General features: G+C 37.3%; 2 protein-coding genes across 2 annotated transcripts in view; both read left to right on the top strand.

Moving 5' to 3' along the window:
* KDM5B (lysine demethylase 5B) overlaps nt 1–4,658 on the top strand; it is a 57,697-nt gene extending 53,039 nt beyond the window's left edge. The window contains exons 25-28 of the mRNA XM_015815578.1: nt 302–413; nt 1,580–1,710; nt 3,010–3,318; nt 3,821–4,658. Of these exons, the coding sequence (XP_015671064.1) occupies nt 302–413; nt 1,580–1,710; nt 3,010–3,318; nt 3,821–3,952 (684 nt within the window). The 3' untranslated portion in view covers nt 3,953–4,658. The remainder of the gene's footprint in view (nt 1–301; nt 414–1,579; nt 1,711–3,009; nt 3,319–3,820) is intronic.
* Nucleotides 4,659–10,541: 5,883 nt separating this feature from the next.
* Nucleotides 10,542–14,552, top strand: part of IPO9 (importin 9) — a 39,030-nt gene continuing 35,019 nt past the window's right edge. Inside the window, exons 1-2 of the mRNA XM_015815586.1 lie at nt 10,542–10,692; nt 13,899–13,960. Of these exons, the coding sequence (XP_015671072.1) occupies nt 10,542–10,692; nt 13,899–13,960 (213 nt within the window). The remainder of the gene's footprint in view (nt 10,693–13,898; nt 13,961–14,552) is intronic.

Raw genomic sequence — 14,552 nt, 5'->3', positions numbered from 1 at the left:
ATAACTCTAGTTTTATGCTTTACATCAAACTACATGGAAACAATAATTAAATTGGTTAAATTCCTGACTTCTTAATCAAATGTGCTATTACTGATTTCCTTGTAAAGACTTAATTTTCTTTTAAAATTGTATTGCATATTTTGGTCCCAAAATGAATGGGAACAAAAATGTAACTTTCTAAAGGTAAAGTATGAAGTAGACAATTCTGATTTAATCAATAATACTATACATACCAATGTATTAGTCATTCATGTTTATAGACTATTACAAGAAAAAAATGTTTAATTTTTTTTAAAATCAGGTTTCACAGACAATTGGTGCCACATCTTTCTCATTGCCTCATGAGTGGAATAACAGATCAATGCATTTACATTCACCTTTTTCTACAGGACAAAATTGCATCCCCCTTCATAGTAAGTATTTTTACTTCCTGGTATTGAAGTATAAAATCCTAAATACATTATGAGATAGCTCATGTCTCTTACCATCCTATAAGATCTGATAGCATGGGTGTGCCCCAGGCCCTCTCAGTAAAATAACCCTATCTGATGGAGGCTAGGAAGTATATACCTTTGTCACAGTATCTGCCCTTGGAATACTATCCCTCCCAAAATATATTTGGTCCCCACTCTGGTTGTGTTAAAAATACTCAGAAAACCTGGCTGTGTCCCCAGTTAAAGAAGCTGCTGACTCTTGCATATTTGCTTGTCTTTTAATGGTTGGGAATTTTTATGGCACATGGGCTTTAAAAATGCATTATATGATGAATTCTATTGTACATTATCCAGAGTTGTTTAGAGCAGGACAATCTTATTCAGTTATAAAATAAATAAATACATCTCGTGGCATCTCTGTTGCCACTCCTGCCTCCGAGAGTACTATTTCTCTTAGAGATCCATTTGGCTACCTTACTCTCTATCTTAGAAAAGCATTGAAAACCTAAGTTTTTTGGACCAGAATGGGATAACTCACCATGGCCAACTTGCTGTGGCCAACTTGCTGCGATCAATTTGCCATGGGACATCTTGCCTCAGGACAATTCCATGGGATAACTCAATGCGATAAATGTTATCCACAACTGTCTCTTTGACATTATATCCATTTTTGTGGAAATGGACAAAAATGAAAATAATGTTGAAGAAATAGTGACAGATAACATCACGTTGAGTTTGTCCCCTGGTGAGTTTGCCTATGGTGAATTGACCACGGCAAGTTGTCCCATGGCAAGTTGGCCACAGTGAGATCACCGTGATGAGTTGGCCACGAGTTGTCTTAGACCCTTTTTGGATAGGCCATGTCTAAGGTGTTTTGTGATCCTGCTGAGTGATAATTGATGAGGAATGGCTGGAACTGCTTCTTAATGTTTAATTTTGGCATTTTTTGTATGATTTTTTTATTCACACTTTAATGCTGATTGCTTTGAATCTTTCTGATTTTGTGGTCATAAATCAAATATTTATGGTTAATGTATAAATGAACATAGGTGTGTGTATTATTATACAAATATAAGTGTTTGTAAAATGAATTTCCTTTGTCACCTCTGGAGAATTAAAAAAAATTTATCTTGGATTTGTTGTAGCCATAAGTACAGAATTGAATGAGCTAATGATGGAAGCCCAATTACTACAAGTATCACTACCTGAAATACAAGAACTATATGAGATCTTATTTACAAAGCAAACGTCATTAGTAGGACCAACAAGTGAAAAAGTAAGTATTGGACTAGACTCTTAGAAACTGTAGCATTGCTTGGGCACAGTTTCTGGAAGAGTAGATTTTTTTTAAAAAAATATTTTACTTGCTCTAGAAGAAGTGAAGAGTAATCAAGGGCATTTCCAAAATGTTAAAAAAAAAGTGCCACAAGCATTGTGGATGTGGCTAATCAGTGTATACATATCAGTGTATCCATGGTAATTTTCCTACTGTACCAGTCGTACATTTCAACTCTCAGCTCATTCCTCAGCATGTCATTGTGAGTGCAGTGGGATCCACAGATACATCCTTAAGAATATTTTTTATTATTCCTACTCTTATCAGGAGAACTAAATTAATGCAGACACTGTTCTGAGTTTTCTCTTTTTCTCTTTTTATCATGCTTGCCAGCTACCAGGAAGACTCCACCTTCATCTCACTCTTCTTATATAGCCCTCCTCAACAGCACCATTGTGCTTCCTGACCTTCTGTGGAGGTGGCTGTAATGAAGAGGGCCCATCAAGTTCCTGTAGAATTTTTCTGTAGAATTTAGAAGATGCCAGCCAATATTCCGCTGTTCAGTGCAGGGAATAAAATTAAAGGATCTTTCATAGATAGCATCTAACCTTTTTTTGGAACATATCCAGTGAAGGGAACCTACAGTTTCTCTGGCTAATCAATTCTATTTCTGAAATTCTACTTCTGTTAGGAAATGTATTCTAACATTCAATGGACTCTGCTTTCATTTGTAACTTAACTCCACTGTTCCACATTTTGACCTCTTGAATGTTAGAGGTCAATGTTGGCTTGCCTATTTGGCCTTCCATACACTATTCTCTAGTACCTGGGGCAGTAAGCACTATGAAGGTAGAGGAGGAAGGGGTGGCTGGTGATATGAACAAGATAGACCATTATTAGGAGATACTGGAAAAAGTTAAAATACCACTTGTAGCCCAGGGCTTTCCATGAGACATAAACTTTGCTATAGTGAAGATACATCTCTCGCAAAAAAAAAAGGTTATTGGCTTTTAACAAGTGGAAATACTGGTTAAAAGGAGAATCCACGCTTACCAAATAATACACTATCCCTTTCACAATTTTTAAAAATAAAATTGTATTAATTAATTCAAGCCTACATAAACACTAAGAAAAAGACATTGTAAAGCTATACAACAAGAGAGTGTACAGATTATTTTTATAATTATCCAAAGTTAAGTACATTGCTACAAATATGCTTCTTATAGAGAATTGCTGCATGAAAAAATAAGCATAAGAAATGGTTAACATAGTATTTAATTTAAAATATGTTTCTTATAGAATGATTGTCGAGGGAAGAGAGATGGAATTTGTTCTATGGAAAAGAAGCTGAAGAGACGCTTTGAAAGAGAGAATTTCTGCAGTGAGATGAGAGCAAGAGTAAGAAAAATAGCTCCAAACAAGAAAAAAATGAAATTGACTCATTTGAGGGAGTTGAGCAAATTAGAACAAGAGGGGCTGCTTGGCATCCAGCATACCGACGAAAATCAGTTGCTTTTTTCAGAAATGTCATTCTCTGAACAGGAAGACTCTGAAGATGAGAATGCCATTTGTCCAGCTGTCAACTGCCTACAGCCTGAAGGTGATGAGGTAAATTGAAACAAACACTTGTGGAGTAAATGGAATAAAAATTACAGGACATAATAAAAGGATATCTATTCCATTGCTCTACTTAATTAAAGGAATTCAGAGTTAAGGTATTTTTTTAACAACGTCCCGTCTGCTGACAAATTTTCATTGAAGGGCAAAACCAGCTTTCCTGGTAGCTAGTTCATTGTTAAGCTACTTTTATCATCAACAGGTTTCTTCTCGCATTCATCTGTAATCTATATCTCACATTTTAAGACCATTAGAATGATTTAAGTCTCTTAAATAATAATGCTCCCACATGGTTCATTTTACATCTATAGAAAATTAGCATTTTGTTTTCTATACTGTTGGAGGATCTTAGTTATCTACCTCTTTCTTAAGACATAGTATTCAAAACTAGGCCTGGTGGATAGCATGACATACATTGTTGAAATTTTGACTGTAAACAGACATATATAATAATGCTATATACTGAGGACTTTTCTGGATTTTTTCTGCCTAGGTGGACTGGGTCCAGTGTGATGGCTGCTGCAATCAGTGGTTTCATCAAGTGTGTGTGGGTGTTTCTCCAGAGATGGCAGAAAAAGAAGACTATATTTGTACAAGCTGTACCAGAAAAGATTCTCCATATTGAAAGTAAATAATTTGATGAGCATTCAGGACTGTAGAAGAGAAAATGAGATTTTTCTCCATAAAGCCACTGGGCTGGTTTTAAAGCCACATTGCAAATGGTGCTACTTCTGTCCTCATGGGATCATTTTTTCAGACTTAAAACAATTTGACACTTTTGTATTTTTATTCTTTAAACTGTTTGTGGTTATTAAGGTTTGAAATGCTGACTCTTTTGGTCCAGGGATTTTCGCCTGTTTGGAAGGCATCAAGATGTGCACCTTTTCATGTATAGCATTCAATTACCTCTTTGGAATTTACCAGCACACTTAAATCAGCTCTGTCTAGATGCAAAGCAGTGCACTAAACATCCCCATAATTCACTTTTTGAAGAAATCCCTGTTTACTCTTGAACATTTTTAAAAATGTTAGATTTTCCTCATTTTGATTTTGTAGACTAGATTTATTTATCTGAGCAATAACTTGTGTCTGCTTTCAGTGACTGGAATTATAATTCCAAACAGCGTGTTGGTGCTTTTAGCATTGGTTAATGTACAGGAAGCAAATGTTTAGGTTCTAGTATCACTGATGACACTAGTGATGTAGGAGACAAGAAAGCTCTGTAAAGTAATGGCCACAGCTGTATTTTGGCTTTTTCTTTTTTGGTAGCTTGTATCAAATGTTGCAGTTTATATTGTGGAATAAACAAATGGTTATGTTACAAAATTCAACACTGGTGTCTTAAGAGAAGTTGAATTGCAACCACTTTTATGGCACTTTTTCACATATTTTTTTAAAAGCATCTATGCCACTGCATATTCAGATTAATTACTCTTTTTCATCCTGGAAAGCATTATTATTTTAAAAAATCAAACAGACAAAAGACTCCTTGTAGGTCACATCTGGGACAAACCTGGTAGTTTGTTATTTTATGACAAATATGTGGACAATCTTGTACAATTTTGTGATGGTTCTTACCTATAGTAGACACAAATATGGCTAAGATCAGGTAAATGATTCTTAGAAACAGGCTGTGTTAGATCAGTAGTCCTATCTGAATATAATGTGGGAGAAGAAAAATTGTTGCATTGGTCATTAAGAAAAACATTCAAAATGTAAGGAACAAAATAAGGAATTAAGGTATTGTGAAGGTATAAGATGATACAGGTTCAAATCTTTGCTTACTTGGTGCCTTTGGGCCATTCACTCACTCTCAGCCCAATCTACCTTTTGGTTGATTTGGGGATAATGAAATGATATTGCTATATATACGGTTGGGAAAGGTAGGATATAAATGCAATGGAAGAAGAAAAAGAATCTTTCAAGATTCTGTCTCAGTGCTTGGAGGCTGTGGTATTTGGGCTACCCAAATCTTAGCAAGTTCCACCTTTAATCTTGGATACACAATCTGGGGAACTTCCTGGACTCATACTACCTGCTTAATTAATAAATTGTAGCTGTGGCCAGGGAAGCTTTTGCACAGCTTCATCTGGTGCACTAATTTTATTGTATCCAAATTAGGATGCTGTTCAGATGGCCACTTGTGCCCTGGTTATCCTATGGCTTGATTATTACAATGTGTTCTACATGGGGCGGTTCTTGAAGACCACCCACAAGCTTCACTTGGTCCAGAATGCAGCAGCACAGGCAATAATAAGCATACTTCAGTATTCCTTTGCAACATCATTGTTTCTGGGTGTAATTGAAGATGCTGGTTGTTACCTATAAAGCGCTATACCTGTATGGCATATGATCTGATTACTTGAGGGACCACCTATCTCTTCTAATATCTGTCTGGCTGCAGTGTCAATCAGCAGTATTGATGTTCTCCAGGTTCCTTCTATTAAACAATTCCACCTATCAGGACCTGGAAGCCTGCCTTCTCTGTCACATTATCTGTCCTTTGGAATGAGGATCCCTCCCAAGAGGTGGGTGACTTTTCACAGTACTGGTGTTTTATGGAGGGCTTTGAAGACTTGACTTCTCACCCAGGCACTTGGCTAAGAAGGGTGTAGCTATTTTTAAGGAGTGGGTGCATTTGTTTCTGCTTTTGCCATCTGTTTCTTTTATTTCTATGTTTTATTGTTTTATACATGTTTTTGTGGCCCTCCCAGAATCATCGGAAATTGGGTCATATACAAATTGAATAAATAATACTAAAAGAAAAATGTCTAAGAGTAAACCAAGGAGCAAAGATAAAATGGATACTTGCACATAACTAAAAAGCTTTGATGTTTGAAACAACAAAGGGCTCACATGATTTTCTACTTATAAAAATAAATCCCATTTAAGTTTGTTTATCCTTTGAAAGCACTGGACTATAATTTGTGAGAAAATATTTTTACTAGTAGATGAGTGCATTTGTTAGTAATATTTATATTCCAGTTGAAAAGTGTTTTTTTTGAAAAAGCAAGATTTAAGTTTTTTAACTCTAAAAACAACAGGATCAAATCTATGGCAAATGTTAAATCTAAAACCTAAGATGAATGCACTTTTATAAGGAAAGAAATCTCATCAGATGTCATTCCTAATTATATTAAAGGCTTTGTAGTTCTTTTGCAGCATTTTAGAGCTCAAGTTCTCCTGCTTATATTGGATTATATTTTCTACATCCCTGTGCATGAAATATGCTTGTCTTCTTCCTTTTATTATTTGGTGCCTTCATACTTTATACTGACCTATAAGTAAGCAGCTTCTACCCAATTGGGACACAAACTATTCAAGTAGCAGCTGTGATCCATTCATCTGAAGTGAAAAGCAGGCATATAACTGCCACTTAAGAAATCTGAGCTACTAGATTGTTGAGAGCAGGAACTTTCCAACAATGCAAGAAATATGTGAATATACTAAAAAAAAAAGATAAACAACAGAAAAGGCAAAAGATTTAAACCCTATACTATTATTGCCACACAGGAATACTATTTCAGTCACGTCCCCATAAACATCTTGAAAAAAACATTGTAATTCCCAGTGCTTTTTTTCTAAAAAAAAAAAAAAAGGTGCCAGAACTCACACATGTCATACAAGGTTCCATACAAAAAAGGTGCCGGAACTCCGTTCTGGGCGTTCTATGAGAAAAAAGGCCCTGGTAATTCCTAATTTTGATATTTGCTCCTTCCACAAATTCTATGCACTTCGAAGTGATAGTATTTATGAAAGTGGCTATTAAATATTTTAGAGATTCAGCACTTTGAAAATCGAAGGTAGTCATTTCAATTCTATAAATATATCAGTTCTCAAGCAATACTATTTTTAAGCTGTGATGTCAAGACAGCTTAATTTTTTTAGGGAAATAAAATTGCTTCTAGTCTTGGGGGTAAAGGGTCTGGCAAAGGAAGAAAATCTGTTGCATCAATAAAGAAAAGTATAAAAATGTACAATCAACATTACAACATTTTATTTATTCATTTTACCAAGTATTTGGTATTCCCAAGCTCCTCCAGAGCAGCACTATTTCAAAAGGAAAACATTAATTTTGTGATTGCTACAAAGAAATGCTTGCTTGCTTGAGGCAGGATAATACAGTACAGTAATAGGTCTCTCTGATTCTCTGTAGTAAAATGGTATTTGTATAAGGGGACACATATTGCAGAATTTTGAAGGAACTGCTTGAGTATTGGCCATAAGAATGCTGATAAAAACAAAATTTGAAAGTATTGAAAGTATCACCCAATGGAATTTTAGTTTTTTTATAAAATCCTTTCAGTGCTTAATCATATCCTCCTGAAATATGGAAAAGAGTTGGAAAAACAACCTTTCTGGAAGGAAGAATGTGTATGAGGATAAGGAGAGGGACATTACTTTTTTTTACTTTTTCTTTTTTGTTTATAAAATCTTATTTCCTTCAGGAAAACCCTGGATTACTACATCTTCCCAATCAGCAAGAAAAGTTAAATGTTAAACATCCATACACCACATACACCATACACTCCATTATGGTTGCTCTCATTTTTCATTTAAAAAAAAATCAGGACAAATCAAGAGGGTTACCTAAAATGCAACTAGATAATAAACTAAATCTATTCATTGATGAGAATTATTAGCCATCTATATATCTAGTTATATAATATTTGTTCTATACCATGTCAGTCATCATGTGGCTGCAGCCTTTTTGGTACTAAGAGTGTTTGGGATGCTCTGATGCTCAAGGAATACGAGGTGTAGCTCTTCCATTTTTATTTTTCAAGCACACAGCATGTACAAGTGGAGCCATTCATTTTCCCACCATCTTCCATATGCCACATTACTTTGTGAAATGGGCAACAGGCAGATGCCAACCTGCAGCCCAAGTGTGGTTCCTATCAGCGCTCTGTCATAGCTCACTGTTAAAATTAAGGTGGGGAAAGGTAAAACTGGAAAGGACATTTTTTAAAAGTACCAGATAATTCATTGCTGAAATAGTTACATTGCTTATGAAAAATAATTTTACACATATGCAATTCTTCAGGCTGCAAATAGCATAAGGAAAAAGAATCACAATAGTCCCATCAATTTAAGCAGGACTGATCAATAGTCAAATTGGTAACTCATGCTTTACGTTCTGGAAAAATATCAAGAGGATTTCCATAGATAGTAATGTCTTGGATTTGTACTTTGTCAGGCCTGGCCAGCAAGAGAATCACTAATGATGATTTTGGTGGCCAAATAACTAAAGGTTAAAAAGAAACAGACACCTCTTTATCATACCAATACCTAAGTTTATCCTATATTCTAAGCCATAACCATTATTGAGAAATCATATTAGTAAGACTATATAACACCCAAGCCAACACCAAATTATACCATGGTTTGTACTGATGTGCAATCCAGAGTCTGTTTTATTGCTAGTCAGCTGATGTTCAAAGCTTTGAAATGGGCCTTTAAAACACGACTTGGAAATTAACACTGCAATTTTATATAACTTTATATAACTACTTTGGAATAGGGCCATATAATTAAGGTACCAATCTGTCTGAAAAGCTGTGCGTTCCTTTTTTTTTTTGTTTTCAGGCCAATTTGTAAGCAAAGGAGGACATTTCCCTGTGTTTAAAACACAAGTCTGTTCAGGGTTGGAATATAGTTCCATCAAATCAGTGTTAATTGGGACAATGGAAGTTATAATCTATCTAAGGAGAAGACCTCATGTTATGGAATTCTGAGGTAAACAAATGGACAAATTTTTCAGTGGGCTACTGAAAAAGATCAAAGTAATTGGATCCCATATAGCTTCTTAGATTTCAGTTTCTGACAATTGGTTTAAAGAATTGTTAGGCCGACATTTAAGTAGGGATCTTCAGAATAAAAATGCTTTTAAATCTCTGCCTACTGCCAATGTAACCAACAGGTCCAGCATTCCCAGGTGATCACTTCTAACCAGAGGAAATTTTGCTCAGCCTATGAATTTGACTAAATGGGTCTGCAATTCACTTTACGCACACATCCTTAAGGGCAGCTTTGTTACAATCAGTGTCTTTTATAGGTAGTCCTCAACTTACGAACACCATTGAGACCAAAATTTATGGTGCTAAGTGAAACATTTGTTAAGTGAGTTTCACCCCATTTTATGACCTTTCCTGCCACAGTTCTTAAGTGAATCACTGCAGTTGTTAATAACACGGTTGTTAAGTGAATCTGGCTTCCCCATTGACTTCACTTGTCAGAAACTCACAAAAAGCTGTTCACATGACACTGGGACACTGCAACCATTATAAATAAAAACTAGTTGCCAAGCGTCTTAATTTTGATCACATGACTACACGGATACCACAATGGTTGTAACTGTGAAAAATGGTCATAAGTCACTTTTTTAGTACCCTTCTAACTTTGAACAGTCTCTAAATCAGGGCTCTTCAAACTTGGCCCTTTTATGACTTATGGACTTCAACTCCCAGAATTCCTCAGCTAGCGCGCCTGGCTGAGGAACTTTGGGAGTTGAAGTCCACAAGTCATAAAAGGGCCAAGTTTGACAAGCCCTGCACTAAATGAACCGTTTTAAGTAGAGGACTACCTGTATTTCTGAGTAAAGATGCATAAATTCCGCCTCCTGTCTGGCAAGACGTCTTTACGAGATTTTGGCTGGCCTCTGTCAGCAACATCAGACAATGCCCAATTCTATATGTATTGTCAAAGGAAAGATCGGCCGTGCGATATAGCTAGTACAGGGGTAGGCAACCTCGGCTCTTTTATGACTCATGGACTTCAACTCCCAGAATTCCTGAGTCAGCATAGCTGACTCAGGAATTCTGGGAGTTGAAGTCCATGAGTCATAAAAGAGCCGAGGTTGCCTACCCCTGACATGCAATAATTGTGGAGAACCGTTTTGGGGGCAGAATAAAAAAAACTCGGGCGATTTTTAAGCTCCTTTTAACGCGCATGTAAGAGCCTCAAGGGGCGCTCTCCGGGAATCTTTCCGGCTGATTTTTTGCAGGCGTCGCTCTCGGAGAGAGCGTCGTTGCGGGCGCCTTTGGCACGTGGCGGCACCACCCGCGACCCTCCGGTGCCGCCTCTTTTTCTTTCCACTCTTTCTCTCTCTCTCTCTCTCTCTCTTTTTCTCTGTCTCGCGCGCGCTCTTCCACGGAGCTTCCTGCGCGCCTTTCCTCCCGCCCAGCGCGGGGCAGCCTGGCGGATACGGCGGGATGTCGGGAGCGGTGGCGGGCGGCGGGCCTGGACCCGTGGCTCAGGGACTGAAAGAAGCCCTCGTGGAGACCCTGAACGGGATCCTCTGTCCGGTGCAGGGCGTCCGGGCTGCAGCTGAGGAGCAGGTGAAGGTGCTGGAGGTGACGGAGGGTAAGTCGACCGGAGCTGAAGGTAATGCCTGGGCTGTAGGACAGAAGGCCGTGGGGTCCTGCTGTGGGCTTTGGCCTTCTGAGCCTCGAGTCTTTGCAGTCGTAGCTGACCTCTCCCCTTTTTACTTCGGCGAGGGGAAAAGCTGTTGCCGAAAGCGAGGGCGGAGCGAGAGATCCCCTTTCGGGGCGCGAGTGATTCCTGAAAAGGAAAGTGAAGTAAGGGAGAACTCGCCTCCTCTTTTTTTTTTTTGGTTCCGGGTTCATTTCAGGATCCGGTAGCCAATCATTTCTTTTCCCCACAATCTTGGAGGTACCAGATTCCTATTCCAGTTTTTTTCCCTGAAAAGAAACTGGAAAAAAAAATGTCTTAGATCAGTGTTTCTCAACCTTGACAATTTTAAGGCATGTGGACTTCAACTCCCAGAATTCCACAGCCAGCAATGCTGGCTGTGGAATTCTGGGAGTTGAAGTCCACATGCCTTAAAATGGTCAAGGTTGAGAAACACTGTCTTAGATATTTATACAATATGTCTAACTTGGTTATGAATTAGCCCTTTTTCTGGATCTGCATAATATCTTGAATCATAATCTAAGTTGATCTGGTTTGCACGATACACTAAGCCACAAAAGAAACGAGCTAAGGTTTACACTAAGCCCAGATCTCTCATACAACCTGCATTTGTATAACCAAGCTGCCTTGCTTCCCCTTAAATTCATCCCAATTTATATCCTAGAACATTCTACCCCGTTTGCATCTGATAAAATGAGATATAAAAAGTTAGCTCATGTAACTTTGGCTCTTAATAAAATTTGTTAGTCGCAAAAACTGTTGCCTTCTGATTTCCAGGCTAAACTATTGTAACTAATTAAAGAAACAGGAAAAAAAAATCCTAAAATTGCAGCATGATGTGTGTGCAGACATGTGGACACATATAATAAAGGCAGGTGGAACAATAATGAAGTTGCGTAGTGTCCCTTCCAGGATACTGTACACATTGTTAAAGACATGTCATGTTTCCATTTTTATTAGCAATCTCTATTGCAGTGTTTCTCAACCTTGACAATTTTAAGGCATGTGGACTTCAACTCCCAGAATTCCACAGCCAGCATTGCTGGCTGTGGAATTCTGGGAGTAGAAGTCCACATACCTTAAAATTGTCAAGGTTGAGAAACACTGCTCTATTGTATAGCATGGTGTTTTTATGTAATGGCATAGCACAACCACAGAAACTTTGGTATGTCTAATTTATATGTTCACAACAGCTATCAAATGGTTCTGCTATTTCTAACCAGGTAATTTATTTTTTTGAGCTGTATGTTAAACATATTGTATTCTTTCACTAAATTTACATTTGTATTATATTAAAACTAGAAATACAAATATAAATACATTATTGATAACTTGCTCCAGCAATTCTAAGAACTTTTCAGAATGCATAACATGCATTATCTGACAGATTGGCTTACAGTGGGATAAAAATGGGAATAGCCATTATAGGAGTCCAGTGATGGAATTCATCCTCCTCCAAATGCTCCCCGAAAGAGTTCAGTTTTCACAACCATTTGGAAAAATAACAGGACACACTTTCCTGTGTGGGGCAGGGTGTAGAGTTAGACACATTGGCTGCAATTGAAAACACTATGTGCTATCCCGTGCTCCCTTAACCTCACAAAAATGGGGAACTGTTAGTCATTTCTTTCAAATGGCATAAACTAGATAAGTCAATTTTACTTAGTGGAGGCAAGCGAAGATTGACAAAGCTTGTATAAATGCAGACCATGGTGACAAAATTTTCCATGATGTAAAAAAAAATTGTGCTGTGTTGTTTTACCTTACTTATTCTTATTGGTATATTTAAAACCAGTAGAATAAATTAAACATAGTAGTAGTAATTATTTGAGGAAACAAGGAGACATTAGTCTATGTATCAGAATTAAGTATATGGTTTGCTTTTCATTATTGAGTATGAGTATTCCTGAAAATATGATTCTTGAGATAATTTGTTCAACAAAACTTGTGTCTTTGGTGATTCATGCATGCAGTGAATCACCATAGTTGTGAAAATTGTAATATACTTAGCAAATAAGATCAAAATCAAAATTTGTTTTGGATATTTATAGTTGATTTTACATACAGTAGTCATGCTGGCCACATGACCACTGAAGTGTCTTTGAACAATGCTGGTTCCCTTGACTAAGAAATGGAGATGAGCACGATTGGATAGGAATTTGGTTGTAGATTTTAGAGCTTTACTAGTTTGTCAAGAATGTGTTCCTATGATAGGACCTATGTGGCTACACATTAGCTATCATGAAATCTAAAAACTATAGGATAATTACTGATATCATATAATTTTGACATGAATTTCAGCAGATTATTGTAAACACTTTCAACCAGGAAATAATCCAGTTTGATTTGTTTTAATTTGGGCTTTTCTGTTTTCTATGCATTCATGTAATAAGAATGTAGCAATAGAATTTTAAAATTGGAGGAATTATTTATTATGTGCTTTTGTTCTTTGGTTGTAATTTTACTGATTTTACTATATTATTTTTTATTTAAACTCTGATAAAAGATCTACCCTTGAAAGTCGGGGTAAACACCGAATAAATAAAATATATGTTTAGAATTACATTCCCAATGAATATATGTACTTACCCATGAAGTACCATTTTCCCCTTTTTTCTAAAAGCATATGGTTTAAATATAGAGCCTTAATATGCACTAAAAATACAGGTAGTCCAATACAATTGCAGGATGTCCAGTTGGGAAAGACTAGGTAAGAAAATTCATTACTGCTGCTGTTCCATCCTAAGGATTGATTATATAGCTTAGTTTTTTTTAGTTAATGACTGTGGAAGTTATATCATTGAAGATATTTTTTATTTCACATATTTGTTCAGCATTGAAGAATATTTCTTCACATGGGAAAGTATTATTTTCCTTAAATAATTCATAGACACTGCTTCTATTCTGTTTTCTGTAAGCTTTCTTTATTGTCTATGAGGTGAAAAAAAGTAATATGAACAATAGGGAACAGTCATAAAATCAGAAAAAAACTGTAGGGAATGAATTGCATAAATAATAAAGAGTGGGTTGTGAATAAAGTCATTATACTATAGTTTCTTCACCATTATATGACCCATGAGTTGATGGTGCTTTATTATTGGTCCTTAGGGTGATGATTTTTATTTTCTCCATTTCAGAATTTGGTGTCCATTTGGCAGAGTTAACTGTAGATCCCCAAGGAGCCCTGGCTATTCGTCAGGTCAGTCATTCCAAATAATCAGTTCAAAAGATTTAAACAATTTATATATTGAACAATTTTCTGTGTATTACTGCATTATGCTAATAGCTAATACTGGATAGAATGAGTTGATTTCTTTGCACTATAGGTTCAATCTGGGCAAGCAAGGCAATTTCACTCTCCAAACTAGTACAAATCTGTTTTAACTTGGAAAATATTTTTTAATAAAATAAAAATAAAGCTTGTATAAAATGAAACCAGATAAATGCTCTAGCACAGTGGTGGCAAATCTATGGCACGGGTGCCAGAGGCGGCACTTGGAGCCCTCTCTGTGGGCACACGTGCTGTTGCCCCAGCCTTGCCTCCCCTGCGACCCCCTCACCAGCAGCCCCCCTGGAGGAGAGTCGCTCCTGAGCGTGGCCCATGCGGAGCAGTGCAGCCAAGGACATGTCAGCCAGACAGAGTAGACAAGACTGCTCTCATGCCCCATCGTGCACAGTTGATGCTGCGGGGTGCAGGCAGAGGGCGTGGTTGCCATGGCGCTGCTGGGCGATCTGGCGGGCCCTGGAGGCGGTGAGTGGCCCTGCGGGCAGGCGGGGTGGAGTGGGGCGGG

This window comes from Protobothrops mucrosquamatus, unplaced genomic scaffold (genome assembly GCF_001527695.2).
Source record: "Protobothrops mucrosquamatus isolate PMUCROS unplaced genomic scaffold, P.Mucros_1.0 scaffold351, whole genome shotgun sequence".
NCBI classification, from domain to species: Eukaryota; Metazoa; Chordata; class Lepidosauria; order Squamata; family Viperidae; genus Protobothrops; species Protobothrops mucrosquamatus.
The sequence above is the reverse complement of the archived record's forward strand: the minus strand, read 5'-3'. Positions and strand labels throughout refer to the sequence as shown.